The sequence below is a fragment of the Gallinula chloropus genome (genome assembly GCF_964237585.1).
Source record: "Gallinula chloropus genome assembly, chromosome: 17".
In the NCBI taxonomy this organism is placed as follows: domain Eukaryota; kingdom Metazoa; phylum Chordata; class Aves; order Gruiformes; family Rallidae; genus Gallinula; species Gallinula chloropus.
This window is the reverse complement of record NC_140102.1, coordinates 7,213,247-7,239,272: the sequence shown is the minus strand read 5'-3', so window position 1 is coordinate 7,239,272 and position 26,026 is coordinate 7,213,247. Positions and strand designations below refer to the sequence as shown.

At 47.9% G+C, this 26,026-nt stretch overlaps 2 protein-coding genes across 3 annotated transcripts; one reads left to right on the top strand and one right to left on the bottom strand.

The window, feature by feature from the left end:
- SDF2L1 (stromal cell derived factor 2 like 1) lies at nt 1-4,230 on the bottom strand. Its single transcript, XM_084271940.1, has 3 exons — nt 4,046-4,230; nt 2,662-2,858; nt 1-1,223 (listed from the first exon to the last, which is right to left on the bottom strand). The coding sequence occupies exons 1-3, from the start codon at nt 4,212-4,214 to the stop codon at nt 945-947; spliced, it is 645 nt and encodes a 214-aa protein (XP_084128066.1). The 5' UTR covers nt 4,215-4,230; the 3' UTR covers nt 1-944.
- Nucleotides 4,231-13,226: 8,996 nt separating this feature from the next.
- Nucleotides 13,227-26,026, top strand: YDJC (YdjC chitooligosaccharide deacetylase homolog). 2 transcript variants are annotated; one of them, XM_084272001.1, is made up of 6 exons: nt 13,227-13,287; nt 13,906-14,078; nt 21,363-21,522; nt 21,885-21,984; nt 22,923-23,100; nt 24,653-26,026. In XM_084272001.1, the coding sequence occupies exons 2-6, from the start codon at nt 13,921-13,923 to the stop codon at nt 24,981-24,983; spliced, it is 927 nt and encodes a 308-aa protein (XP_084128127.1). In that variant the 5' UTR covers nt 13,227-13,287; nt 13,906-13,920; the 3' UTR covers nt 24,984-26,026. The 2 variants fall into 2 exon arrangements, with proteins under 2 accessions (XP_084128127.1, XP_084128126.1); XM_084272000.1 differs by lacking the exon at nt 13,227-13,287 and adding an exon at nt 13,747-13,765.

Below are 26,026 nucleotides of genomic sequence, written 5' to 3'. Positions count from 1 at the left end.
TTGCTGGTGAAGATTCCTTGTTAGCACTCCAGAGCACACCATTCTGTCAAAAATCCAGGACAAAACCATTGTCTAAGATTCTTCTTTCTTCTTCAGACACACAGACAAAAAAACCCCCACATGGATATATGCCCCACTATTTATTCATCTGGATTCTCATATTGGTCTTGCAGAATGACATGCAAGTACAACATAAGTCAAACCATTCCTTCACACCACACTGAATTTTATGAATTTCTAATATTAATTAACCGAACAGTAGCTTTTTGTACCAGTTGGCAGAGCAGTCTTACCAGCTGACAATTAGCAGTATCACCATTACCAGAAAATCTGAACTTCTTGGAGAAAGTGAATAAATTAAAACTTTTGTCTTCTTACTCCAGCACACACAATATCTTCAACTCTTCCCATACAGTACACAACAAAACTACTTTTTCTGAAAGGCTGAAATGGTCCAAGCCATTCAAAAGACACCATATTCAAGCACTATTTTTCCCTTTCTAGACTTACTCCACCTCCTCATCAGTAACATTCTCTCACTAAGAAGTAGAAATCAGTTTCCAAATATTTAATTATAATAGGAAAAAATGAGAAAATACAATGTTTTATTGTTCCTGGGGCTACAGAAATGTATTACTTGAGTTTTTCCTTTCCCATCAAATTCAAGAAAAAGTTACAAGCAAAACAAATTAAAACAAAACCAGACAGACGTAAGAACTAGTTCCATTAATTAAATTTGAAAGTTCAGAAGGGATTTTGCCAAATAAACATCAATGGCCAAACCTGGCAGATGCCATTCCCCAACAGAGATGCTGCATTCCTAGAATGAACTAATGCCCTTTAGTAATACAGAAATTCCATCACAAGGCGGGACTTAGAAGAGACCAAGGATTAGCATCTCCGAACACTGGAGTAAGCTGAAGAACTTTGGATCCTCTGTCAACTCAGAGCTCATCATGTTTTGCAGGGTCCATACTGGGTTTGATGAAGACTCCTTCCATTGCTTTCCAATAGTTGTGATGATTAGCAGTAGGCATGCCATGAACTTCCCGTTGGCCTCTAATGGGATGGCCATACTGTTCCCCTGTTATTGAAAGGAACACCTCAGTTCCTACGTGCTTGAAGCGCACTGCATCCTCCCGCTCCCAGTAAGTCCCACTGCATTGCACAATCCATATATCCAGGTCATCTCCTTCACCATCATCACCAAAGGCACTTACTTCCTGTTAGAGACACAAACTTCCTGAAGTGAAAATGTAAGCAAAACACCACCGATACACACAGAAAAACACACCAGCCACAAAGTCAGCACCGTTTAAAGGCAAGGATGGAGAGGAAAGAAGCAGCATTGCTGTCAACAGTTAACACATCCAGAAGCAGGAACTTTGCACCACTACAATCTGAACACAAAGTACCAACAAACTCCAAACTTGTGGTCACATAAGTTAGAGATTAGATTTCACTAGGCACCCAAAAAAATTCCAAGTGTTTGCAGAAACCAGACAGGCTAAGCATCAACTGTTTAGCACTCCAGAGAGCCTTTAGTTCTTAAAAATCTGATAACCAGAAGCGATGAACTACTTGAAAATACAAGTGCAAAAGTTTGTACCTAGCAAGCTAAAATTTCAGGTTCAGGTTAATTCAAGTTCAAAAAGTGTGAATGACAACGTACTAATTGAAAGTCCAACTTCTGCTAAGAATGTGAAATAAAAGTTTGTGTTCCTAACTACATCATATTTCAATAACGTCTTAAAGTTCTGACAATCTCTGGGAAATGATGCAAACTTTCCTTTTGCTATAGATACTGTATGAACACATAGGAAAAATGAAGAACCACAGTGACAGTTGCTGAACACTTTTACATTAATGAAAATGTTACACAAATTGTCTAAACTGACAAATGAAAACCAGGGGAAGGGTTTAAAGTCAATATGTTCTTTAAAGAATTCTGAAATGCTATTTTTACATCCCTTTGTTTCAATAATGAGATCACCTGGATACCCTACACAAAACTGGACCTTAATTCTTTCAGCCCCTTTACTCATAGTAAAACACAAACCTTTTTCAAAGAGTCAGATCTTCCAACTTTGGATGTAATACTCTATCTACACAGCCTGAAGCAGGACTAAAATGACCACTACAGAAAAACTTCCAACAAGTTTGAAAATGTCTCTTAAATAAGGCGATCTCAAAGAAGTGTTTGTTCAAGGACAATAGTGGGACCTAATTACAGCTGTTACAACACAGAGTAAGTTGCCTTGCTCTAGAGCAATCTTCACAATACTGAGCGAAGTGCCCTGTCTCCTACACCTTGAAACTCCTACTAAACATTTCAGAACAATCTTCCTAGTAGAATGGTGAAGAATAAAAAAAAAAGGCAATTTGTGAAAACAAGGCAATTTGTGCTCTTTGTTAAAACAAGGCAGTTTGTGAAACACCTATAGTGGTACGTATTAATTTGACCTTAGTCAAGAATTTAAATACATTACACCAAGATGCAGAAAAGCGTATACCTGAACTGTGGATATGCACAGACATACTGTGGCACACTTACTGGCAGCTGGCACCCAAGCCTGATTCTTCAAATACACTAAAAACTGGAGAGACTACTGCCAATAGCATGCATTACTTACACAAAACTTAAGATTTAAAAGAACTCACTTGGTTATTGGAGAGTGGTGATGGGAAGTGATGAGTGTGTAAATTTTTTCCAGTGTTAACATGTGTAAGTCGTATAGCTTGCCCACATTTCACTGGTGTCCCACGTTGGCAGCTGCCATCAGTCTTCCCACGAATCCGCCAGTAACTGTTGGCATCATCTGAAGCTTCAACTCCTGTCACTGACTGTTGCCCACTTCCTGTTTGAATAGAATTAAATGGCAGGAGCCTTAACCCACTTCCCCAGTTCAAACAGTCCTGAAAGAACTGAAGACATTTGCTTTAATGTTCTCATGCCTTAATGTTTAAGAGATGTTTAATTCTCACAGTCTGTTTACTGACTGCAGTGGGAATGCAGGTATCCAATAACCTTTCATATTGAAGAAGTTAAACACAGCACATGTTAGTAGATGCAAACTGTCAAAGTTCATGGTGAATATGAGAGAAGAAAATCTGATCCATGATGGATACTATTCACACCATTCCACTTTTCTCAAAAATATTACCAAGTTCTTTGTGTCCCCCAAGAAACCATCACCCCTTGTCAGCAGAGCAGGAGCTGAGAAGGTACTGCTGAGAACCTAGATAGTGAATAGGGTTCATCCCAGGGATGATGGCAAAGCATCCTTGTGACATCCCCACTCCAGGACATGCAGAGGGAAGGTGCATTATCTTCCTGCACCCCAGGCCCCAGCATCCTTCTCCCTATGCCAGGCTGACAAGTCACCAGTGCATCCCACAACCCCATTCTTGGGCTGTTCCTCTGCACCAGGGCCACGAACCTCAGCAATCTCTAACCTCCTTCTCCTTCCCTCTCACCCTTCACTGCCTGCCTCGCCCTGCCACCCCACCAATTCCCTGCTTCCTGCATCACCTGTCCCCCCCGCCATTTCCTTGTCCCTCACAGCCGCCCCCCTCACAGCCTGTCCCTCCCGCCAATTCCTTGTCCCTCACAGCCGCCCCCCTCACAGCCTGTCCCTCCCGCCAATTCCTTGTCCCTCACAGCCGCCCCCCTCACAGCCTGTCGCTCCCGCCAATTCCTTGTCCCTCACAGCCACCTCCCTGCCCCCCTCACAGCCTGTCGCTCCCGCCAATTCCTTGTCCCTCACAGCCGCCCCCCTCACAGCCTGTCCCTCCCGCCATTTCCTCGTCCCTCACAGCCGCCCCCCTCACAGCCTGTCGCTCCCGCCAATTCCTTGTCCCCCTCACAGCCACCTCCCTGCCCCCCTCACAGCCTGAGCCCCCGCCATTTTCCCGCCCCTCTCACTGCCTGTCCCCCAACGCTTCCCAGCTCCCGCCATTTCCCAGTCCCTCTCAGGGTTCCCCGACCGCCATTCCCCAGCCCCCGCGCCCTCAGTACGGCGACCCCCGGCCCGGTCCTGCTTACCGGAGCCGTACTTGACCTCATGCGAGTGCAGCCGCACGCTGTGGCGGGTGTTCAGCAGCTTCAGCACCGACCCGCAGGTAACAGCGCCCGGCGCCGACTCCCTGCCGTGACACAGCCCACGCAGTAGCGCCAGGACCAGGATCGGGAAGAGGCGGCAGCCGCCCCGCATCGCGCCGGAGCCCACCCGGCACCGCGGCCTCAGCGGAGCGCTTCCGCACCCCTCCCTTCCCCTCCCCGCCTCGGGCGCAGCCAATCGCCCCACGCCAGCACCGTGGCCGACCAATCCCCGCCCGCTCCCCGCTCGACCTCACTTCCACATTGGTCTACGGCTGAATGACCCGACCGCCGGAGCCCTACAACTGAAGGATTTGATTGGGCCGAGGGCGAGAGGTGACCAATCAGAGCGAGCGGCGTGGCGCCTCCCAGGGAAGGACGCGAAAGAACAGCGCGGAGCTTTTACCTCAGCGGTGCCGCAGCTGGATCCCCGGCCTGTGGCGGGCCTGTGGCCCCCGAGACAGGCCCCGGCGCTCGGCCTAGCGTCCATCGGGGCCCGCAGCGTCCCCACCCGGTGGCTTTGCACCGGAGCCGGGGATGATAGCCCAGAGTGCCGCGGGGCAGCGCTGACAGGAACCCTCTCGCTGGGAGCTTGCTGGTGCTGAGAACTGGTTTGTGTCGGAGGAGAGCAGGCCAGGTTTGTTACAGCAGCCCTCTTGTCTGATGTGCAGTCTGGGCCGGACAAAATACGGTAGCTGGGTGACCGGCTGACTGACAGGCCTTGGGAGAAAACGTGCTGCAAGTAGGCCTGGTCAGTCAGTTATCATCAGAGCCAGGGGAGAACAAATGTCTTCACAGGGTGAGAGCTCTGTCAGATATAAACCAGCTCAAAGGTAACCAGCCCAGGTACGGGTGACGGTCTAGATACAGCCTTGGGCAGCTGGAGTTGGCACAAATACATCAGTCGGCCTGTGCTGTTGCATTCATAGAATCATAGGGGTTGGAAGAGACCTGGAGAGATCATCGAGGCCATCGTCCAGGCCATTTCCAGCTCAAGAGAGGGCAGGTGGCATGTTTAGGCCTGCTCCTCCCTGCACTTCTGGATCTTACCACTCTGTAAATCTGTAATTTTTTCTATTTACAGACAAATGTAACATAATACTGAGAAACAAAGGAGATTCATCATAGTGAACTGTCTTACATGACAACACAAGTCAATGACAGTAGTCCAGTAGTTTCTGGATTATAACTGAGGTTCTGATAATAGGGTGTAAATACTATACAAGGAAGAACTAACAATGGTTGCTATATCATTAAGCTGTCACCATCACATCTTTGCTTTTGGATCTGGAAATTCACCTTCTGTGACCTTCTGTGATACTCTTTTGTGAATTTCTTCTAACAAAACCAGATTATTAAGCTCTATTCTGTATAAAAGACTAATGCAAAAATTAACATACGTACTGTCCTTCACTGTATAGTTTTGCAGACTGAAAAAATCCTTCCCCAAAAAGTCTCCTTTATTAATTGTAAGAAACCATGTCAAAAGACACAGGAACTCCTACACAGTCCATTAGTTTTTCCCTCTGAAACTGCTCATTGGATTGACCCATATATCACATCACAATCTGCTTTGAGTTTCATGTAATGCTTCCAGTAATTTATCAGAACAAAAGCTTTTGACCCTCTTACCAGCAAGGAAACAGGTAGAAGGGTACCTGCCTTGGGACTTAAGTCTTTGTAACAATATTTTGTGTGTGTAACAGCAAAGAACTGCAACACTGCACTTTCTATTAGAGGATGATTTAGAAAGCACGAGTGGTGCTGGCTAGTGGAAGCATCATAAGATGCTCAGCTGACTTTCATAGAACCTTTTAATGTTGGAAAAGACCACTAAGATCATCAAATCCAATGGTCTGTCCAATAGCACTGTGTCAGCTAAAACACTTCCTATCTCTTCCACCAGACCCGGATCTGCAAGGCTTTTTCTTATTCATGTAATAACATTCAATTGAATGGTTATAGTTTTCTTTATGTTGGCTTTGGCCCATTTTATATAGCTGTACCTGCATCTAAGAGAAAAGTACTGCACTCAATTACATGTATGCACACACAGACTCAGTGTGTTTTTTCTGAGGAATAAAAACTCATTTCCTAGTGCTGAAGTTAGATGCATTTGCACACAGAAAACCAAAAGATGACCCACTGATTGCCAAGTGCTTTTTTATGTCATTCTAAGAAGCCTTGCTGTTCTTAGAAAGACAACATCTCATGTTTGTGGTGGTGCTATAAATGGGGCAAAACCAGATGTCTGTAGTTGCCATTTTAGCCGTGGAAAATCAATCATATGGGGCTTTAGCTGGCACCTGTCTATCTTTCTGGGAGGTCACTCAGTCTCAGTACATTTAGTACCATTTACATGGTGCTCCCTACAATGCTTTTCAGTCTTACTTTAGAAACATAATTGGGTTAGAACGGTTGCCAACAAAGAGCCACATCAATGCCAAACACCCGTGGCAATTAACAGCCACCTCATTGCTGCAGGGCCCACTATTGTTTCTACTAGACTGCAGTCAGCTACAGGTGAAAGTGACTCAGAAACTATGTGGGGGTGCACACAGGTAATGGGAACAACAGGTTTCTTGATAGGAATCTCAGGATGGTTCTTGTTCATGTGCCCAAGCAAAATAATTCAACAGTGTTGTAAAAGGGGAGAATGCAGAATTTAGCTGGAATGCCTTCTGCCTTCAGTTGCTTACTCCTGCAGTCCTTGTGCAGACTTGGTTTTCAGGGATTTTAAACCACCTACCATTTCCTCTCAGTAGCACCTGTAGGGTTACCTGGCCCTCCCTGAGAAGAGGTTTAAGTGGATTTGGCAGTGCCAAGAGGGATTAGAAACCTGTGGCACAAGAAAATTGCAGAGGGCGTATGTTGGCCCAAAGCAATATATTAATGAAAAGGATTTTATTTGCCCATTGTTAGACATGCTTTAAGCTTTCTGTTTGCTTTGCATGACAAAAGCAGTGACTGACAACTAAGGTAGCATAGCAGGTGACTCCTGGGCTTGATCTACACCCCAAAAAGCACTGGTGCATCTTTGGGTATAGAGCCTTGCTTTATGGAGAACACTGCAGTAACACCACCTGGATTCTATCTCAGACTGCCACTAACCTTAGGCAAAATAGATAAGGCACAATTCTGGAGATACTTGTACCTGATACAAAACCAAATCTGCATGAGTGCTTCCACTGACATTCCATCTGGTGGTTTCTCTGATATCCATAAGGATGAACTGGACTGAAATCAAGGGCATAACAGTAGAGAATCACCCCACACTGATGAACCAATTTTATAAACCTAATTTCAGATCAAACATTTGTATCCATTGGCATGCCTTACAACAGAGTAACTGTGACCCCTTAGCATAATACAAATAGTAAATAGTCGTAGTAACACTAAAATGCTGTCACACAGGGAGAAATCAAAATGGCAAAAAAAAAAGCTTGCCAAAAATGTATAAAATTATAGCTTCTTATCATACAGCCCAAGTTGTTTAAGGGCAAGAGAAAGAAAATGAGCTATTAGACTTTTGCATTCAGTAGATATTATGTAAGGATAATCAGAGTAGTAAAAAAGCAGAAGGTATTTGAGGAAAAAAACCTCACAACTCACACATTTGAACTGAAGAATATTTCACTTGGAGGGGGGGTAAGTTGATTTTTTTTTTCCATTTTCTGTTTCTAGTCTTCGAGGAAGAGAGAACTTCCTTGAAAGTTCTGCAGAGTCCTGGTGATCTGTGCCCAGTAATACTGTCAGCATCTCTGAACTGCTCTCCTAACTGATGGTCATCTTTCAAGAAGATGGGATCTCCCCTCAGAACTCCAGAACAATTACCCATTTCCATTCAATCAGCTGAGATGCTCCAGGTGCTTTCAGTCATGTTGGGAGATGACAACAATCACCGTAAGTAATCTTCCAGATCAATTTACTTGTGGAGTAATGTTCTTGAGGAGTCCTTGATGTTCTCATTGGTAACACTGTTTTGTAGGAGCTCTTTTGAGATGACAAGGAACACTTGTGGTTCTATAGCTGATATGTCTGATAAAATTCTCCCTATCATTCACAGAATCATTAGAGGTTGTTGTTAATCTTAAAATTTGAGCAGTAGCCTGATTTACTGTCTTCTACCTCTTGTGGTAGACTTTCAGATAATTTTGGAGGCAGTAGTTTTGTCATCGCAGGTACAGGAGTGATATTTTGGTATCCATAATTTTAATGGCTCCTGATCAACATTAGTCAAAATCAGATCCAGGCTTAATTCTGCCTTTATTTAGACCATGTAGATTGAAACTGAAGTAATTAATTTGTAGGCATGGATGGGAATTGTAGTTTTTGTGGCTTGTTTCAGTGTAAGAATGTAAAAATGCTATGTGTGTTACATCATTTCAGGCAGCTTTTAAAATCGTTTTGTGCTTAATGGGATTTGAAAAACTCCTAGAGATTTACCTGATTCAATGGCAGGTAAATATCCATGTGATTCTGAAAATCCCACTTTCAGTCACCTTGCTGACACCACACACCTTGTCAGGTACTGAAATGACTGTATGCTGGTGTAAAATCAGATGGATTCACACGAAGGAGAGGGAAGGTGATGTGCCTGGTCTCACGTGGTGCACGGGGAAGCCTTTCCACTCTTACCAGATGCACGCTGGAATTTGGGGGTTTCAACCCTTTTTGATGCAAGATGAAGCTGTTCTGTGCAGCAGATTGCAAGTCACTAGGGTACCAACCATCGGATTTCAGTGTGTTTATCCTGCATTATACAGCAGTTGCAAATAAACCCCGAGCAAGTTCTTTGCTGCTTTCATCTCAGGTAACAGCGCTTGTGCCAAAGGCTCAGAAGAGCTGCTTTTGGGCAGAACCCACCTGCTAGATGCTTCCCTTCCCTTCCTTTCCCTTCCCTTCCCTTCCCTTCCTGGGGATTCGGGCAACCAACCCATCGTGTGCACGCACAGGGTTGCCCAGGGACCGCGCTCCCCTGTCGCCTCACGAGCTGGGTGCGGTAGGACAGGCCGCGGGCAGAAGCGTCCCTGCTCTGCCCGACAGCTCCCTGCTCGTCCTACGCCGGGCTCAGGCACAGCGGCGCAGGGGAGACCTGCCAAACACACACACGTTGGCAGGGAAGCCCGCAGAGTCAGAGGACTGCTCGGCAGCTGGGTAGGAGGAAACCGGCCGCACGCTGCAGCTCTCGGCGTTGCTCTCTCCGCCGCCGCGGCCGTACCCCGGGAAGAAGCCGCGGCTGCGCCCGACCCCGAGAGCTCCGCGCCGCTGCCTGGGCGGGGACGGGCACTGCGCAAGCGCACGGGCCGCCTCCGCCGCGCGGCACGCTGGGAGTTGTAGTGCGGGCGCGCTGCACCGGGACTGCGCGGGCGGTGCCGGAGGGGGCTGGGGTCTGTACCCCCACCCTGGTCCGGTGCCCTCAGAGCACTGCTCCACACCCTCACCTCTGCCCTGGTCTGAAAGAGCGAGAACCTCCCATTTTTCTACCCTCTCTGACTGACCGTCCAGTTCCGTACCTGGGCTATAGATCGTTCTGGAGGCTGCAGCCTCAGAGCCACATGCTGCGGTGGCAGAACTTCCATCTCTGCTGCAAGGGAGGCTGGAACTGGCCAAGGCATTCCACTGATACCAGGAGGAGACTGAGGCAGGCGCTGACAGTGTGAACACAAATGTTGTTTCCTCTGAAAACCGACCTCATTACAGGCATGAGAAGGCTTTAATTTAAGCATCTCTACAGAAAGCACTGGAATTCCAACATTTTGTAAATCTTTGAGGCTAGGGAAGAAAATGTTAACACTCTTTTGTTTAAAGAACGGATTTCACTTTGTTTCATTCAAACGCCTTTTACAATTCACACTTTCAACAGAATTTCATGCAAGGAAAAGACAAACCAAGTCCTACTGTGCTACCATTGTAATCGCAAATGAACTGGCGCATTGTGGCCACGGGAACAAGAAAATACATTTTTTATGTCAGCATGTCAGCTGGCAGCTTGTTAGAAGCATTAATTGTTAGGAAATGCTTTTGTGAAACACAGGAAACCTCTAAATCTGCTACTGAATAACTCCAAGTTCAGGGAAAGAAATTCAAGCTCAGAAACAGTGAGGCACTTTAGGATGGCGAGAGCTCCTGCTGACTTCTGTGACTAAGGTAGGGCTGTGTTTTGTTTCAGTTATGCTGGAAGATGCAGCCTGTGCTTAGTACATGTCCTGGCTTCTGCTGCTGTACCAGAAACATTGGCCAATATTCTCATTCATGTCTTCATTGAAGAGGAAAGACTAGCCAGAGGAAGCCTGCTTTGCCTTTCAACTCCAACTTGAATATGAAAGAGACATTCCTCTGGACAATGTGGGGATTGGTGGCAAGGGCTATGTTGGCAGCCAGCTGGGGTACACAGGCTGCAGAGGAAACTTTGTGCTGGGATCCGAGGGGGATACGGCACAGTGGCAAGGTTTGCTCGCTGGGGACTTTATCTGCCAGTCAGGGGAAGGAGAGCTGGATAAACAGGACTGAAATCAGAAGAGAAAAGCCTCCAGGAACTGCATTCAATATTTAAGAAGGATGTTACTGTTAATAGTATTAAATGCATACCAAGGTTAACAAGGCTGGGAAGTCAAGCTCTGTCTAAGATTCTTATGTAGTGCCTCTCACCTGTGCAGAGGCAAGCTGTGCTGACAGTACTAGAAAGAGGCAGAAAACCCCAGAGTTTGCATTGGCAAAGGCAGGAGGTACTTGGTTTTGATTAATGACATTACTTCAGAGTTGCACTGACCTCATCTGTTACAGTAATAGCCCTCATCATTAAGTGAAGCCTTGGGGGAATGCGGGCAGGCTGTGAGGTTCATCTCCCAGAAGGGGAAGCAAGTACCAGTTGTACAAATATCCACTCTGAAATGTCAAGGGCACTGGAAACCCTTATAGAGCATCAAAAACTTTTCTGTAACAGAGACATACAACTATTAAATGAGGGAAATGCTCACAGGAATTGCTAAAATGAAAATTTAGCACACTATCTATAGCATTTTACTGTGATTTGTATGGAATTTCATTCCATACCTTTTTTTTTTTAATGAAAAGTCACTAAGGGGGTAGAAGGTTCTCCATCTCTCACCATGATTTCCTGTAGTCAGTGTTCATTTAAATGACAGGGAAGAGTAAGCTCTAGAAAGCGATGGACAGCTGATGTCCACTAGATCCAGCAGAAGTCTCCATGCTGCCCATTTCAGGGCCTAGAGGGACAGCACAGTCTAGGAACCAAATTCTTCCATGAATAACATTTCTACCACACATTCTGCTTTTATTTTCCTCCTTCAAAAAGTATCGAAATAGTCTTATAAACAATCATCCAAGTCTTAGATGCTCCTCAAAGTGCCCACAGACTAAGGGAAACATTTTTCTGCAGCAGAGCTATTTGAGGTGGGAGGCAGAGACACTCTGCATTTTGCTGCATGGACTGCAGTGGACTGCAAAGATCAACAGGGCTGCAGCCTGCCTTGATTCACCTGTCCAAATTCCTTGTGAAGATGCAGACAGTGGAGAACCACTGGCTACATGCCAGTGTTCATGCCTCCACATACAGATGTTTCCCTGCCTCAGCTCTGGGTATGAAAGAGGTGGAATTCCCTCTGCTGAACTGTGCTGCTTTGCCTCCACAGACTGAGGGTGTTTCCTTTGCTGAGAAGGATGAGCGATCTCTAGTTGTGCCTCCAGGTCATCCCCTTGACTATGGGGCCTGAGTATGCTGGCTGCCTTTTAGGAATTGAATTCTTCATGCAAGGACTGCCCAGCACTGAGACCAGGGTTGTGGTTGCAATCAAAGAGAGCTAAGTTAGCCCAAATGACTTTGCCTTAACTGTGAATTAAGCAACAGGATGGTCAGTCTATTCCCACAGAAATCACCTCTGAAGCCTTTTCCAACCTGTTCTACCCCATTTGCTCTTCCAAGAAGCCTGTACTTGGCCTGACAGCTGTTTCTTCTCTTCCCCAGCCCTCTTACCTCCACATCTGCACAGGTTCAGACAATAGAATTCACCATCATCCATGCAAGAGTCCCAGTGTGTTCCCTGCTTCCTGAGAGAGGTTAACAGCAACCACTGAGACAGGTACCCTGAATCCATGGACACATCACCCTAGAACTTTCTGAACTATCACTCTCTCCCTGCCTCAAACATCTGTTTGTTCTTTCTCCTGCAATAGCAAGAGAGGGTGGGTATTTTGGGATAATACTACAGACCAAGAAGAGGTGTGTTTTACTTTGATAGAAATTAATCTTCTCCTTCCAATGGTGCAATATGCAGGCTGGTTACCTCCTCAGTGCTTTCACTTTCATGCTGGTAGATCAAGAGTAGCTTTTCTGCTGTAAGAAAAAGCAGCAGCTCAGTGCCAGGACAAACGGGATTTTACAGGCAGCCTGATGGAGAACTGGCTTACATCCAGCACTGAACACAGCATGTTAGAAGCTGCCCTTTCTGGACTTCTGTTCCCCCTGCCCTTCCCCAGCACAGCATCAAGAGCTGTGGGGACTTCCAGGCCAGGGTTTACTGAACTGCAGCTCTGAACTCACACTGAGTTCGTGCTGCCGGCAAACCAAGGCAGGGGAAAACCAAGCAAGTGGCCACTAAGGAGCTCATGGGTCAAGCGATTATACATTCACGGCATTGTTGGGATGATTCATTTTGCACTGAAGCGATCAGAGAGTGTGAACTGAATTGCTTACCCCACCTGCAGCGACAGCCGCAGATCTCATCGGTCTGGAGCAGAAAGCTGCGAGCACCGAGAACCGGCGGCGCGGCAAAGCCAACTCTAGGCCCTGGCCCGGCGCTCCGACCTGCGCCAGAGCACCCTGGCCGCGAACAGCCCGACCGGGTCTCGCGGGCAGCCTGCCTTCGGCCGGCCGGCGCTGCTGGCCGCGGCCGCCAGGGGCCGCCGGCGGGGCCCGGTGCTCGCAGCACTGCGGAGGAGCCGGGCTCTGCGGCGCGGCCGCCGCTGGCCGCGGGTGAGCTCCCGGCTGGGGCTTCCCGGCAGCGCCGGGGGAGAGGGGATGCGCAGCGGGGCGGCGGCGCGGACAGAGCTCCGCCGCCGGGGCCGGCATCTCCCCCGGGGCGGCGGCCGGGACCGCCGCGCCAGCGGCTGCTGCAGCCGCCCACACCTGGCGGCGGCCCTGGGCACGGGAGCGGGCAGGAGCGGAGGTACGCGCCGCCCCGGGGGGTGGCTGGCGGGGCCCCCGCTGCCGCGGGAGGGCAGGGCCCGAGCCCCGAGCCGCGCCGCCAGAGGCCGCTTCTGTCCGGTTGTCCCTGGGGACACGGGGCTGCCGCGCCGCGGCCCGCGCCTTCCCCCGGCCGCGATCGGTGGCAGCGGGGCGTCAGGGCTGCGGGGCTGCTTCGCTCCGGCCCCGTTTAGCCGGGCACCGCGGGCGGGGGGTGAGCAACGGGGAAAAAGGCGTTTGAACTCCTGACGCACCTCACTCGATGAAACCAGCCTACCAAGTCCCTGACCTTCGTCGCACTCCTCACCCACAGCAGCGCAGAGCGCAGGCAGGGCCTTTGCTCCCGCAGGGAAACGCCTGCTCCGGTGCTCTCGCTGCAGGAGCAGGCAGGTTTGGGGTGAGCCAGGTGGCCACACGCAAATCCGGCTGCTGTGCAAACTGAGAGCCAGCGGCAGGCTGAGGTGAAGCAGGAGGAGTTAGTCAGGGGCTGAGTCACGACTGGATTCGCCCCCAGTGAGACTGTCCTTTCCTGTTTGCTTGTGATCTGCAGACTGCTGACAGCTCCAATTTTCCCTCCTTTCCATTTCTTTTGTTTTGCTAGGGATGACCTCTAAGGATGCTTCAGGTGAAGCTAATAGTAACTGGAGATGACTTTGGCTATTGTCCTCGGAGAAACCAAGGCATTGTGGACTGTTTCCTGGCCGGCGCTGTATCTAACGTGTCCCTTCTAGTCAACGGAAGTGCTGCAGCAGATGCAGCCAAGCTGGCAAGGAGGTAAGCTACTTTCTTTAGCTCTTTTGTGGACAGCCTCCACAGGCAATCCATGGAAAGCCAAGCCTGTGAAGTTCAGTGTTTTGTAGCCTCACTATAAACACTGTATCATAGCCCAGTCGGGTATAAGGAAACTGGATTACTAAGACTCTTCATAGAAAACCAGTGATCTGCCAATCATACCCATAATAGTTCGTTCTGTGGTATTAACCACTACACCCTTCCCCCCACCCTCCATCCCTTGGGCTAGAAAGCCACTTACACAGTTTAACTAGTAGTTTGGGTTTGCTGGAGTTTCTTTTTCCACACTTCTAGAAGAGTTACCGTCAGAATGAAAGTCCACACTGTATACCCAGACCAAGCTGCTACCCTGAAAACTATTCAGGCATAAAAGGAAAAATCTTAAATTTAATTTGATGCATTTCAACCAGGATGAACACAGGGTCAGAATCAGGGGAAGGTGTAATCCTGTGAGGACTAAGTTATAAATCAGGACTGTGGAAACCTTGAGTTTTCCACCCCAGAAAACTGTTAGAAAAGCACATCAATATTACTATTAACTCTAGACTGGATAAATCAGTTTGTAAAAATCACATACATAAAGAGAGGGACAATACCTTGTACCTACCTCCTTTACTCCCTTGTGAACTTTTCAGAGGTTGCTGGCACAGTTGTCTCTGGAGCAGATCAAATGCTCTGTGTCTTTCTCATGGACTAGCCCAGCAAATCCTTTAATCGGAAGTATTACTTGTATTTAGAAGGTAAAACCCAGCTAATGCTTCAGCTCTAGTGTAGGCAGGAGCTGGAAGCAGGAGTGTCCCCTGAAAGAGAGAGCAAAGGGGTTGAGATGCAATTTAAGAAAGCAGAAAAGGAAATGAGCTGTACTGGTTCTGTAAGATCTAAGACATTATGTGTCAAATACAGCTATAGCAAGGGACAATCTCATCAGAGCCATGCTGGCCTTGAGCATCTCTTCCCCACCTGGGCTGTGATTTTAGGGGTGCTTGGAAATTGCTTGTAGCTTCTTTGGTGTAGGGTGGTTCAGGGTGTGGTTTTAGTGGCAAACTGGCTTTTCTGTTAGAGATTACACACAAACACTGAGAGAGAAACTGCCTCTGGCTTGATAAGGGGAGAGGCAGAAGGACATTGAGCTGCCTAAAATCCTGTGAGTAAATGAAACAAATGAAATGTAAAACACTGAGATAAAGATAGCACTTCTCCCAGACACAGAGGCACCACAAAACCTTTTAAGCCCCAATGCTCTGGTAATGTTGTCAGCTATTTTAGCCATGGTCTTTACCAGGCTTTTAAATATAGAATCCACCTGGCCTCATTTCCATAGCCAGAAAGTAGGCCATGTAATCAGAGGTTTAAAAAGCATCTTTGAATCCAGGTCATGACACTTGTGCTGAGAGCAGATAGGGGTGTGAAAAGCCAGGTTGGAGGGTGGATGACAGCAGAAGCTGCAAATGCTGCTACAGTTTCTTTCAGGGGGTATTTTTGAATTGTAAATGTGAATCAAATGGATTAAATCTATTTCTGAGAATATAAGCTGGGTGACTTTGGGAACATCTGTCAGCACTGAAGATCAACAGCTCAGGTCTGTCTGACTCTCTGCAGCTCCATCCAGCCCTACCCTGCAGGTTTAGGAGAAGGGTTGGTCGGTCTAGTGCAAGCCCCACTTCAGGTGCAGCTAGTACACATGTACTTAACTGGCAGCTGTGTGTGTAAACACACCCTTGGGTAACCCCTGAATATTTGTTCTATTGCAAAGGTTCACACAAATTCTTTTTAGACACAAATAGATACTGAATAGGTGAGACTTACTGGAAGTGTCATTGAATTATTATCTTGTGGCACAAAAATTAGAAAGTATCACTTGTTGACTGCCTTGCCACTGTGATTTCCTCCCCCCCTTTGGCAGGGGGGAATATGCTTAACTCTGTAGTGGAGCAGGGAGACTGGATCTATCTGCTCTGTGAGCAGGGAGACTGGATCTGTCGCCAACTGAGAGAAGAGGCTTGAAGCAATTACTTTGATCTTTCCTATGGTGCATTCCAGTGTTGTGGGATTTGGTCTTCTGCAGGAATGGTGGCAGGACTGTTCAGAGTGCTGGACTCTTCCTACAGCTTGTGGAGATTATCTGCATGGTTCTTGCTTAACTGTCTATGTCATGGTTGCTTGTCACTGCAGGTCTTGATCTCTCCCCCCTCACCTGGTCTGGTCTTCAGGTAATTGGACACAGGCAATGCTAACTAGCAAGAAGGACTGTCCTGAAAAAAAATTGTCCTATTAAGCACCTCACATTGCCCTGCCATATTAGGATTCAACATCCTTCAGAAAGGAACACAGTTCCTGTGGAGTTCCAATCTTCCCTTCACACTAATTCTGTGTAGGCCTCTGGGTATGCCATCTGTTGCCCTGTGTTTTGATTAGAAGCTTTGGCAGAAATATGATGGTAGTCAGCAGATCTTTGTACCAGCTCTAGCACAAACTAATTGCAAAACAGCAGAATCAATCAGTGAATAATCCACCTTCTCTAATATCCAGGTTCTGGACCTTGAGCTTTCCTCATTCACTGTCATAAACGGGCTAAAAGAAGGGACCTGTTCACTTCAGGCAAGAGAGGAGTTTCAGCAGAGACCTGATTCATTACTGAATGAGAAACCCACTGATAGCAACTGTTCCCATGCAGAACCCAACCTGAACAGCATGTGGGAGAACTGATTTCCATTGTGTTTGGGTTTTTTTTTTCCCCAATAACTCAAAACTTTTCTCTTTATGGGGCTGACTCTGACTTCCTGGTTATCCATATACTATAACCTCAATTTTCTACTTGCCAAGCCCCACCTTGAAGTTAGCCAGTCTTACTGGTGCTTATTCCAGGGCCTTTCCTGGGAATGGAAGGGGGGGTTGTTTGTTTTTTACCTGAAATGAATAGGTCATTTAATTGTTCCTTAGAAATATGAAGATAGCAGAAATAGAGTGACCTAAGAGTGTTTGCTGCCATATTTTCCCCCTCTTTTCTACACCAGCTCAGCTGTGACTGGCAGGACTCTTCCATGTGATTCTATCCACATACTTGATGAAGAGTGACATATTTTAGAACACAACCTCAGTCTTGCTGGGGTCTTTTTTTCAGTTTAAATGCTGAACATCAGCTACACAAAAGCTGAATCCCCCACAACATCTGGGTACATTTAACAGAAGAATCTAACAAAACCACATTTAATTGCTGTCTGTGTTTTCACTTCCTTTCCCATCAACACTAATTGCAAAATGTGTGTGTAAATTGTGACTTAATTCTGACCCTCCCAGTCAACATCTGACTAATCTAGAAGTCTCTCATGCTTTCTCATCACTCTTTTATCTGACTGTTAATCACAAGGCAGGCAGTTCCACTGTTGAACTGAGTTTGGATGGGGTGTGGGGCCCAAACTAGAACCCCAGATCATATTAACTTTACTAGCAGCAGCACTTTTTGCTGATGGAAGGTCATGGACACAGGAGCTTCAGCTGATGCAAAGATGTAATTAAAAAGAAAGTCGTGTCTCTAAGCTGTATTACAGAACCAGTCCCTAACACTGCAGAGGCTTTGGAGTGTTTCTCCCAGCTGAAAGAAGTCCTTAGCTGTAGTGGAACAAGAGGAGATGCTATCTGATGAGACACAGCTGGATCTTACAGTTTGCTGAAGGGTGAAAGTGGAGGGGGGAAGAAAAGTATGCAAATGCCAACATGGAGAAAGTAAGATGTGTACTTTTTCCACACAAACCACAGCCTTGCTTTGTCTGGCTTCAGACACTTGTGTGGGTACCCAAGCAGGATGTCTAAATAGAGATATTTCTGCTGTTAATTGCATCACACCTGGGCTGTAACCTGATGAACCAGTAATTTCCCAGATAAGGATACAAATGTTGTTGAAGGTGGGATTTATTTACCCATCAAGGAGAGGGTAAGTGCCATGGTTATGCCAAAACATACATCCTTCAGCAAGACAACTGGGCCTAGGCTGGGGGAATCACATCATGCCCACAGCCACTGCAACTGCTCCAGGAATGCAGGGACTGCACAGAGCCCGTGACGTGGCCAGGCAGGACTCAGGGCACTGTCTCTTATCCACCAGGCTCAGAAATGTGCAAAGCTTGTGGGCACTTTAAAAAGTGACTCAGTATAGTAACAGTCTCCAGGGACCCTTTACTGCTGAGGATATAAATGAACAGGGATTGCAACTGCACAAAAGCCCATTGCTTCAGCAGAGACATTTGTTCAGAGCACTTGTGTGGCAAAACAAGCAACTACTTGAAAAGGAAGCAGTGTAGCTGATTGTATTTCCTCTATTTGATAACTGGGCTGGGCTTGTTGACTTAGAAATCTTTCCAAATCTTTGCCCCTTGTAGCATTTGTTGTAAGGGTATCTCTTTTCCCCCTCTCACCTCTACAGCGGATGCTGAGAAGAGAACTCCAGAGCCAGGCTTTATAGCCAACTTTCCTGGCAGTGGGAACAGTTCCCTAATGGACTGACCTTAGTGGGGCTGCAGAAGCTACTGGCCTGAACCTCTTCTCAACAAGCTCAGAGACAGCCTGGTCTAACACTCCTTATACTATCAGAGTACACACTTGTAGACATTGCCATGAGCCTTTATCAGGAGTGAACTAAACCCTTCTGCTAAACCCTGCTTCATCTCTGCATTCCCCAGGCCAGTGGGACAGACTTTCAAACACCAAGTCACAAGCCTCTCAAACCAGCTTGTGGAAGGGTCACTGCTGATTAAAACAACCACCAAAACAAGTTTAGAGACTAAGCAGATTCCTCAGCATCATTTTGTGCTGGCATCAGTAGCTGTCAGTGCAGTGCTTTTATTGCAGAGTTAAACTGTTGCTTGCAGCTCAGTGCCAGTCCTTTTACCCTGAATCCTGGGTGGAGCCATTAGCACAGACTTGCCTGGCTCACCCTGTCCCATCTGTAAAGGGCTCAGGGTAGGTATGAGACCAAACTCACAACACCTGAGCTGTGTTCCCAGTGTGGCATCACAGGCTATACAAGCTGCTTGAGCTGCTAGTCTCTGCTTCAATATTTCAGTCTCTGAAAAGATGTGGACAGCTATAAAGTATGTTTGTGTGAGACAATCATCTGCCCTACAATAAAGGAGCCCTTCCAGGGTACTCCTATAACTTGACTTTTTTACAGCACAGCATGGCTTGGCACTGCTGTTTGGTTGCAGAAGCTCCACCTCAGTAGTCAGAGGAGCCCAGGAACAAGAGCTAGTCCAGTGTTCAGTAGGCAGTGGGGAAAAAAAGCCTCTTGATTCAGTCTTAAAGGCCAAGCTTCTAGTTGGGACAAAGCACGGTGATAGCCCTGTCTCCCAGGGTACAGCCCAGTTAACTGCTATGATGTTTTAAGTTTTGGTGATGGTTTCATTTCATTGCACTTTGGAATTCAGCTATTCATGCAGTGTCAGGACTGTTCAGAGTGAACACCAGGCAGCAGCACATTTGGTGCTGAATAGGAGCATCATCTGGCTCACTGCATCCAGAGGAAACACCCACATCTAGGTACAGGAAAACACCAGCTAGCAGCAGAACCCTGCTGTGCCTGGTGTGTTGTTCTCTTCCCCACAGCATGCCTGCTTCTGTGCATCTCCCACAGATTAATATTTCTAAACAAGCTGCTCACATGCTGTGTTTCAAGTTCTGGTTTCAGTCCCTGTGCCCCAAAGCCATTAAACCCCAGCAGTTCCTCTTCAGATGCCCCAGCACAGACAGTCTGTCAAACCAGCCAGCACCAACTCCAAGAGAAAACTATTAAGATATTCAGCTGGTGTTAGCCAAAGCTCTGAAACACGCTCTAATGTTACAGTGGGGGTCTCCCCTTACAGCAGGAACAAGGACAGCTCTTTCTGCACTTCCACATTCTGCACATTCCCCAGCTCTGGGGCTGGTTCCAGACTGGGTGGAGGGGCTGCTCTAAGGTTACAAGGGGTACTGCTTGGCTCCTTGGTGTCCCACACCTGTCAGAGGGGCTTGCCTTTTCCTGGAAACAGCTTCCCTCAGAGCATTTGAGGCATTGCACAATTGGAGGTGGTTCATTCGATGCTCCTGGGAGACCACACTGGGAGGCTCAGCTGTTCATTTCTCAGCATCCCATGACACATGAAGAGAGGGCTTGATAAAGAAAAGGCTTCCATCTGCTGACTCATGGTAACACATGAATCTTTTCTTGCAGCCAGCAGTGGCTGTGGCACAAACAATGCTGTCAGCTGATGCAGTCAGAGCTTCCCAGAGACATGATAAAGAATCTGGTGTGAATTTCTAAAAAACCCCAAAACCCTACAACTGAACACCCCCCTCAAACCAAAACCAGAGTCTCCCCCTCTGCCTTTGAGCTCATGCAGGGTACACAGCAGGTCACAGGATGGCAGCCCTCCTCCCACAGCACCCCTTCTGTACTGTAGCTGCCTCCTGCTTTGCCATCAGCTGCTTGCTTAAGGGCCCCCACTCCCAATGACAGCATCTTCCAGTTCCTGTTTTAACAAGGAGTTAGTGTGCATGTGCCATGTGCTCAGCCCCACATGTGAATACAGGTGAAGATTTACATCCATTACACAATCAGGCCCTGCTCCAGAGAAACCCCAAATCAGAAAAAGCCAGAGAACTTTTCTCTCCACAAGATGTTTTGCTCCATTAAGCAAATATTTAAGGTCCCCTAATCACACAGTGCACTGGCAAGACATGGGCTCATTTTGTTTCACAGAGCTGTCCATACAGCTTGACTCCTAACACTTACATCTGTGAGAAGGAGCAGTATCTAGCAACAGGCTACACCATCCACCTGGACATGGTGATCCACGGGACATGGAGGAGCCAGGAAAGATGACTTTCAGTCCTGTGTAAAGCAGGAAAAGGGTTGCAAGGTCCAGGTTTCTGTTGGTCAGGAGTGACTGCAGGGCAGTTACTAGTAGCATGCAGTTACAGCACTTTACTGCAGTGAAAGCCTTTAGTCTGAGATACCTTATGACTGCTTGTGCTACAGGAGTCAGGCTGAGAGCAGAGCTGGGGGAATCTCACAGGCCAGCCCTTTGCAGGCTGCACAGGATTAGTAGCTGGAGGCATTTTGCTCTGGTTAGTGTTCTGCTTTACTTTCTAGAAGAGCAGGGGTACAAAGATACACTCCAGTGAGTTCATGGCCACTTACAAGGTCAGTCTGGATCTTTCACCAAAATCCCCTCTTTGGCCACAGTAAGGGGGGTCAGGGTGCAAAGTTTAACAGCTATTTCATGCCTGTTGCAGATACAACATCCCAATAGGCCTGCATGCCAACCTCTCCGAGGGCTCTCCTGTATGTGAGGTGCTCAAGACAAACTCCTCTTTGCTCAACCAAGATGGATTCTTCCATGGGAAAATGGGATTCAGGAAAGCTCTATCAAAAGGTCTCCTGAATATGTCAGAGGTAGGAGAAAGCCACACACACCCCTGCAACTTGCTTTCCTCAACAGCTCAGCCTGCACTTACCCAGCACATAACAGCTGAAGATCTTTTCCCAGGTCCCTGCTGTAAGTTTAAAGATGAACCTTGCCTGGGCAGCTGGAGCTGGCTTTCTGGGTCCTGGGCCTAGTTCTGCCATCCAAATAACAAGTATCATAACCAGACTCGTGTCTAGGGGAGGTTCTGGGTAACCCAGCCACACTGCATGTCCCTCTACATCACAGCACTTTGTGCTTCCCAGGGCCAGCCAGCTCTCCAGCAGCCTGCTTGCCCTCTCTGATCTCAGCTGGTTGGTAAGTCTTGCTCTGACCCTTCTCCACTGTGCAGGTGAAGCAAGAGCTAAAGGCCCAGGTGGAGCTGTTCCATGAGTTGACAGGTCACCTACCTCCTCACATGGATGGGCACCAGCATGTTCACGTCCTCCCAGGTAAGAGGGCAGTCCTCTTCTTCCCAACACTGAGCAGGTGAGAGAGTCAGCTCAAAGGGGACTCCCCTTGCCACAGCTCCCTGTTTGGGTGATAAACCTCATTGTAAGATACTTGCTCTACAATTTCAGTTGGAATGTTCCCACCTGGGCCATGGGGAGACTGTCCCACCCATCCCACATTGGCTGCTCAGTGACCTGGGTCTTCTGGCAGTGCAGGGGTTGAACAGCACAAACAGTCCAGGCTACACCTTTTCCTCCAAGGACTTAGAACTCCCCTCAGCATCCCCATTACAGGCTCCTGCCCACATCAGAAGAGACAGGCCAGGGCTGGCAGCAAACTGTCCAGTTTAAACTGGGGTGATTGAGTTTAGGAAAGCTGGTGGTTCGTTCAGGTGTTAGAAGTCCATCCTGCCAGTTGTGTTTCCACAGCAATCTCTGTCTGCAGGTCTCAGCATGCTTTACAGAAGTGGGCAAGTCCCCTTGTCCCTGTGTTTTGCCAGTAAGGTCACTGGTACAACATGGGGAACCAGCTTCCCCCGTGCAGCACTCGGCTGCCTCCCCTCCGGGTGACATGGCTCTTGGCACTTCACCCTCACAACAAATCTGGCTGCACAGGGACTTGATGAAGGGCTTGTTCCTGAGGGCACAGTCACCTCTCCTGTGCTCTGGGACCAGAGTCACTGACTTGGAAGGGATTAGTGGAAAAAACGCTCAGCAGTGAAGGGGAGACAAGGCACCTATTACTGTTGAGGGACTAACATTGCCAGCATAGAATGTGACTCCCATCCCTATGGAGAAAACTATCTCAGCAGAAGAGAAGCCAAATGGAATTTCTGTAAAGCTGGAAAGGACAGACCTCTCTGCACTAACAGCTTGCAGGAGACACCATGATCTGGTTATCTAATTCCCTGCTAAAGCATCTCTGTTTTCACTTGCAGAGGTCAGACACGTATTTGCAGAGGTGTTAGAGGAATATGGGATTAAGTACACACGTGTCCCTATAGAGCCAGGGCTTCACAACTGTGACTGGATCCCACCTTCCCTGATGGACTTCTATCTGGGAGTAGAAGAAGATTCTTTTAACACAGTGGATGTGTTTACAAGGCACGGAATAAGGTAAGACAGGCATTACTCACCCTTTTTGTAGTAAAGCTTTAAGATCTTGCCAGTTCCTGATAGCATCTTTTCAGAGGGAACACCACATTTCTCTTTCTGCTCTGGGGCTTACAAGAAGGTTCAGGAGGAATACAAAATGCTGGGGGCAGTAGGGCTGAGTAAGAAGGTTTGTTTGAAAGGAGATGACTCACTTCTCACCTGAAAGGGATTGTTCTTTTCAGCCCGTGTTTCTCAGCCTTTCTAGGGAAGCAGCATCTGGATCAGCAAGAGGCTGAAGCACTGCAACAACCCTGACAGTTTTAAAGTGAGACCGAGGGAAGGTTTTCAAGAAATAACTTCTTATCTCCCTGGAGCAGTGGAGAGAGGGCTCTAAGTAGCAGGAGAGACTAATTAGAAACAAGTGTTTGCTCTTGAAGGGAGGAGGAAGCTCAGCCAGCTTGCAGCACTGCAGCAGGTGATCGCTTGTAAGCATCTCAAGGCCACACCCCAAAAGCTCAGCCCTTCCCCAAGAACATACTTTCCTAAAAAGCTTCAACCAGAAAGTTTTTATGGATTAAAGACACTTCAGACCCTTGCACTCACCCAGCCTTTGGGGCAGAGTTCTTCACTTTCTCAGCCTCTACTCAAAAAGTCATTTTTTTAAGAATTTTTTTTAAAATCAGTTGGTGGGAGAACTGACAGAATCAACTGGCTGGAAAAGACCTTTATGGTCATCAAGTCCAGCTGTTCCCATCCCATATGCCTGAGCACCTCATCTACCTTTTTCTAAACACATCCAGGGATGGTGACTCAGCCCCCTCCCTGGGCAGCCTGTTCCAGGCCCTGACAACTCTTTCAGTGAAGAACTTTTCCCTCACATCTGATCAGACCCTGCCCTGGCACAGCTTGAGGCCGTTTCCCTTTGCCCTGTCTCCTGGCTGAAGAGATCATCGCCCACCCCCTGCACCCTCCCTTCAGGTAGTTGTAGGCAGCTGTAGGCACTGGCTGCAGGCTGGTGTCTCCCCACCTTTCCACACCCAGAGCACACAGGGGGGTGAGTGAAATCCCCACCCAGCCCGGGGCTCCCCGCAGCACCCAAGGGGCGGCACCACCTCCGAGAAGCCGCTGCCCCAGCAGGACCCCTCCCCTCTCCGGGGCCTTTATACCCGCGGCACCGCCCCGGTTTTGATTGGTGTAGCAGTAGTAAGTTAGATCGTGTAGCATTGCTCAGTTTAGCTCTGCTCTTCCCTTTTGTGCCAATACAAGGCACCTGTAAGTTCTCAGATGACACAATACACGTAAATACAGTAATAACAGCAGTGCTGGGGCTTTGCTGGGACGATCCATCAGGCTGAAGAACTGCTCCTTTAAATCATATCCTGGTTCCAATAAGGACATACAATGCAGCACTACCTTGTAGTTCTGGTTTTACTGTTGTTCGTAGCAAAATGTTTTAACACTCCCCTTTTTAAAGTTTCAGGTAGATTTTGATTCCTAATCCACTGGATGTAACGTGCTTTTCTCCTAATTACTTTGTTAGCATTAATATCAGTGTTCCTTCCGCTGGCTACAGGTGGCCAGACATTTACATAGGTTTGAGTACCATGGGCAAGAACATGTCTGTCAGTAACATCTGGAGCGCCATCGACACGGCCATCGCGGAGTTCACGTCCAGGGCGCCCTCGCCCCCAGACCCCGCAGCACAGAACAGGACAGTAACGATCGAGCTGATGGTGCACCCAGGGTACCCGAGTGTCCCACCCGTGGGCGGCTGTGGGGAGGGACCAGATGACTTCTCACAGTCCTGGGAGCGCCTCCATGAACTCCAGACTTTAATTAAGCCAGAGCTGCAGAGCCATTACAAAACCAGGAACATTCAGCTCTGTTCATTCAAAGACCTTTAAGCAAGGAAGCACATGTCCATACATTTATTCATAATCCCAAAGCAGGCAAGGGCTCATGTCCAGTTACTCGTGTAATACCTCCTGGTACAGCTGACTGGCGCTGGAACAGCATTAGGATGTTCATGGAAGAGCAGCGCCCTGGGAGCACTCCAGGCAGTGCCTCAGAGCCCTGACTAGCGGGCTTCAGGCCACAGCATCTGCTTTGAATGCGACAAACCTCTTCTGCGTCACCCATACACACCCCATCCTGGCCCAGCGTGGCAGCCAAGGCCCAGCCCTCCTCCCAGGGCTCTGTTCCCACCAACGTGGTAGTGAGCAGCATGAAGACAGGTTTTACCATGAGACCAAGCAGCACTCTAGCACCCCACCGGTTCCAATCATGAGAAATGCTGGGGAGCAAGGGTGCTTCAGAGCAGCTGCTGAGTGCGGGTTGCCCACGGGAAGCTTAGAAACCTTCATCACTTGGTTTTCTTAAGGTACCCAGTCATAGTCCCTTCTCAGCCTCAGCAGCAGTAATTATGGCTCTTCCTATTGATGCTGGCACCTGGCATTGAGTCGCCATAGGAAAATAACATCAGCCCCAGCCCTTTGAGAGAGGCTTTTCTTATTTTCTGGGTTGAGGTTTTTGGATGACTTTGCAAGAGCAGCAACTGTCGCCCCATCTGCTCTTTCAGTGACTGCTGCACCCAGCACCTGTTCCTGCACTGCCCACCGCCTCGCAGGAAGGATGCGGGGGACGGCTCCGCGCCAACTCTGAGCAAGTGGAGAAGGTCCCTGACTTTGTCCATCTTTATTCATGTCATCAAAGCATTTGAACTTCCACAAGCTCTTGTAACACTGGGACACGTAACCATGTTCTCTGTAGCCCTGTCACTCACTCACGTGTCATTTTCACATGGGAAAAAGTATTTTAGATTGCCTACGCTCCTTCCCTGCACAGGAACAATCCAATGTAATCATTTTTAGTTAACTTTTTTAATATTAAAAATTTCTGTATGATCATAATTCTTTTAAGTGAAAAATAAACTCAGGCCTTTTCCTAC

What these genes read in the sequence shown, in the direction of transcription:
- SDF2L1 (XM_084271940.1), bottom strand. Translation starts at nt 4,214, where the DNA reads ATGCGGGGCGGCTGCCGCCTCTTCCCGATCCTGGTCCTGGCGCTACTG. An exon ending in TGAGGTCAAGTACGGCTCCG is followed by an intron (nt 2,859 to 4,045) that starts GTAAGCAGGACC and finishes CTATTCAAACAG; the next exon opens with GAAGTGGGCAACAGTCAGTG. An exon ending in CACCACTCTCCAATAACCAA is followed by an intron (nt 1,224 to 2,661) that starts GTGAGTTCTTTT and finishes TGTCTCTAACAG; the next exon opens with GAAGTAAGTGCCTTTGGTGA.
- YDJC (XM_084272001.1), top strand. Translation starts at nt 13,921, where the DNA reads ATGCTTCAGGTGAAGCTAATAGTAACTGGAGATGACTTTGGCTATTGT. An exon ending in GCATGTTCACGTCCTCCCAG is followed by an intron (nt 21,985 to 22,922) that starts GTAAGAGGGCAG and finishes TTTCACTTGCAG; the next exon opens with AGGTCAGACACGTATTTGCA. An exon ending in TTTACAAGGCACGGAATAAG is followed by an intron (nt 23,101 to 24,652) that starts GTAAGACAGGCA and finishes CGCTGGCTACAG; the next exon opens with GTGGCCAGACATTTACATAG.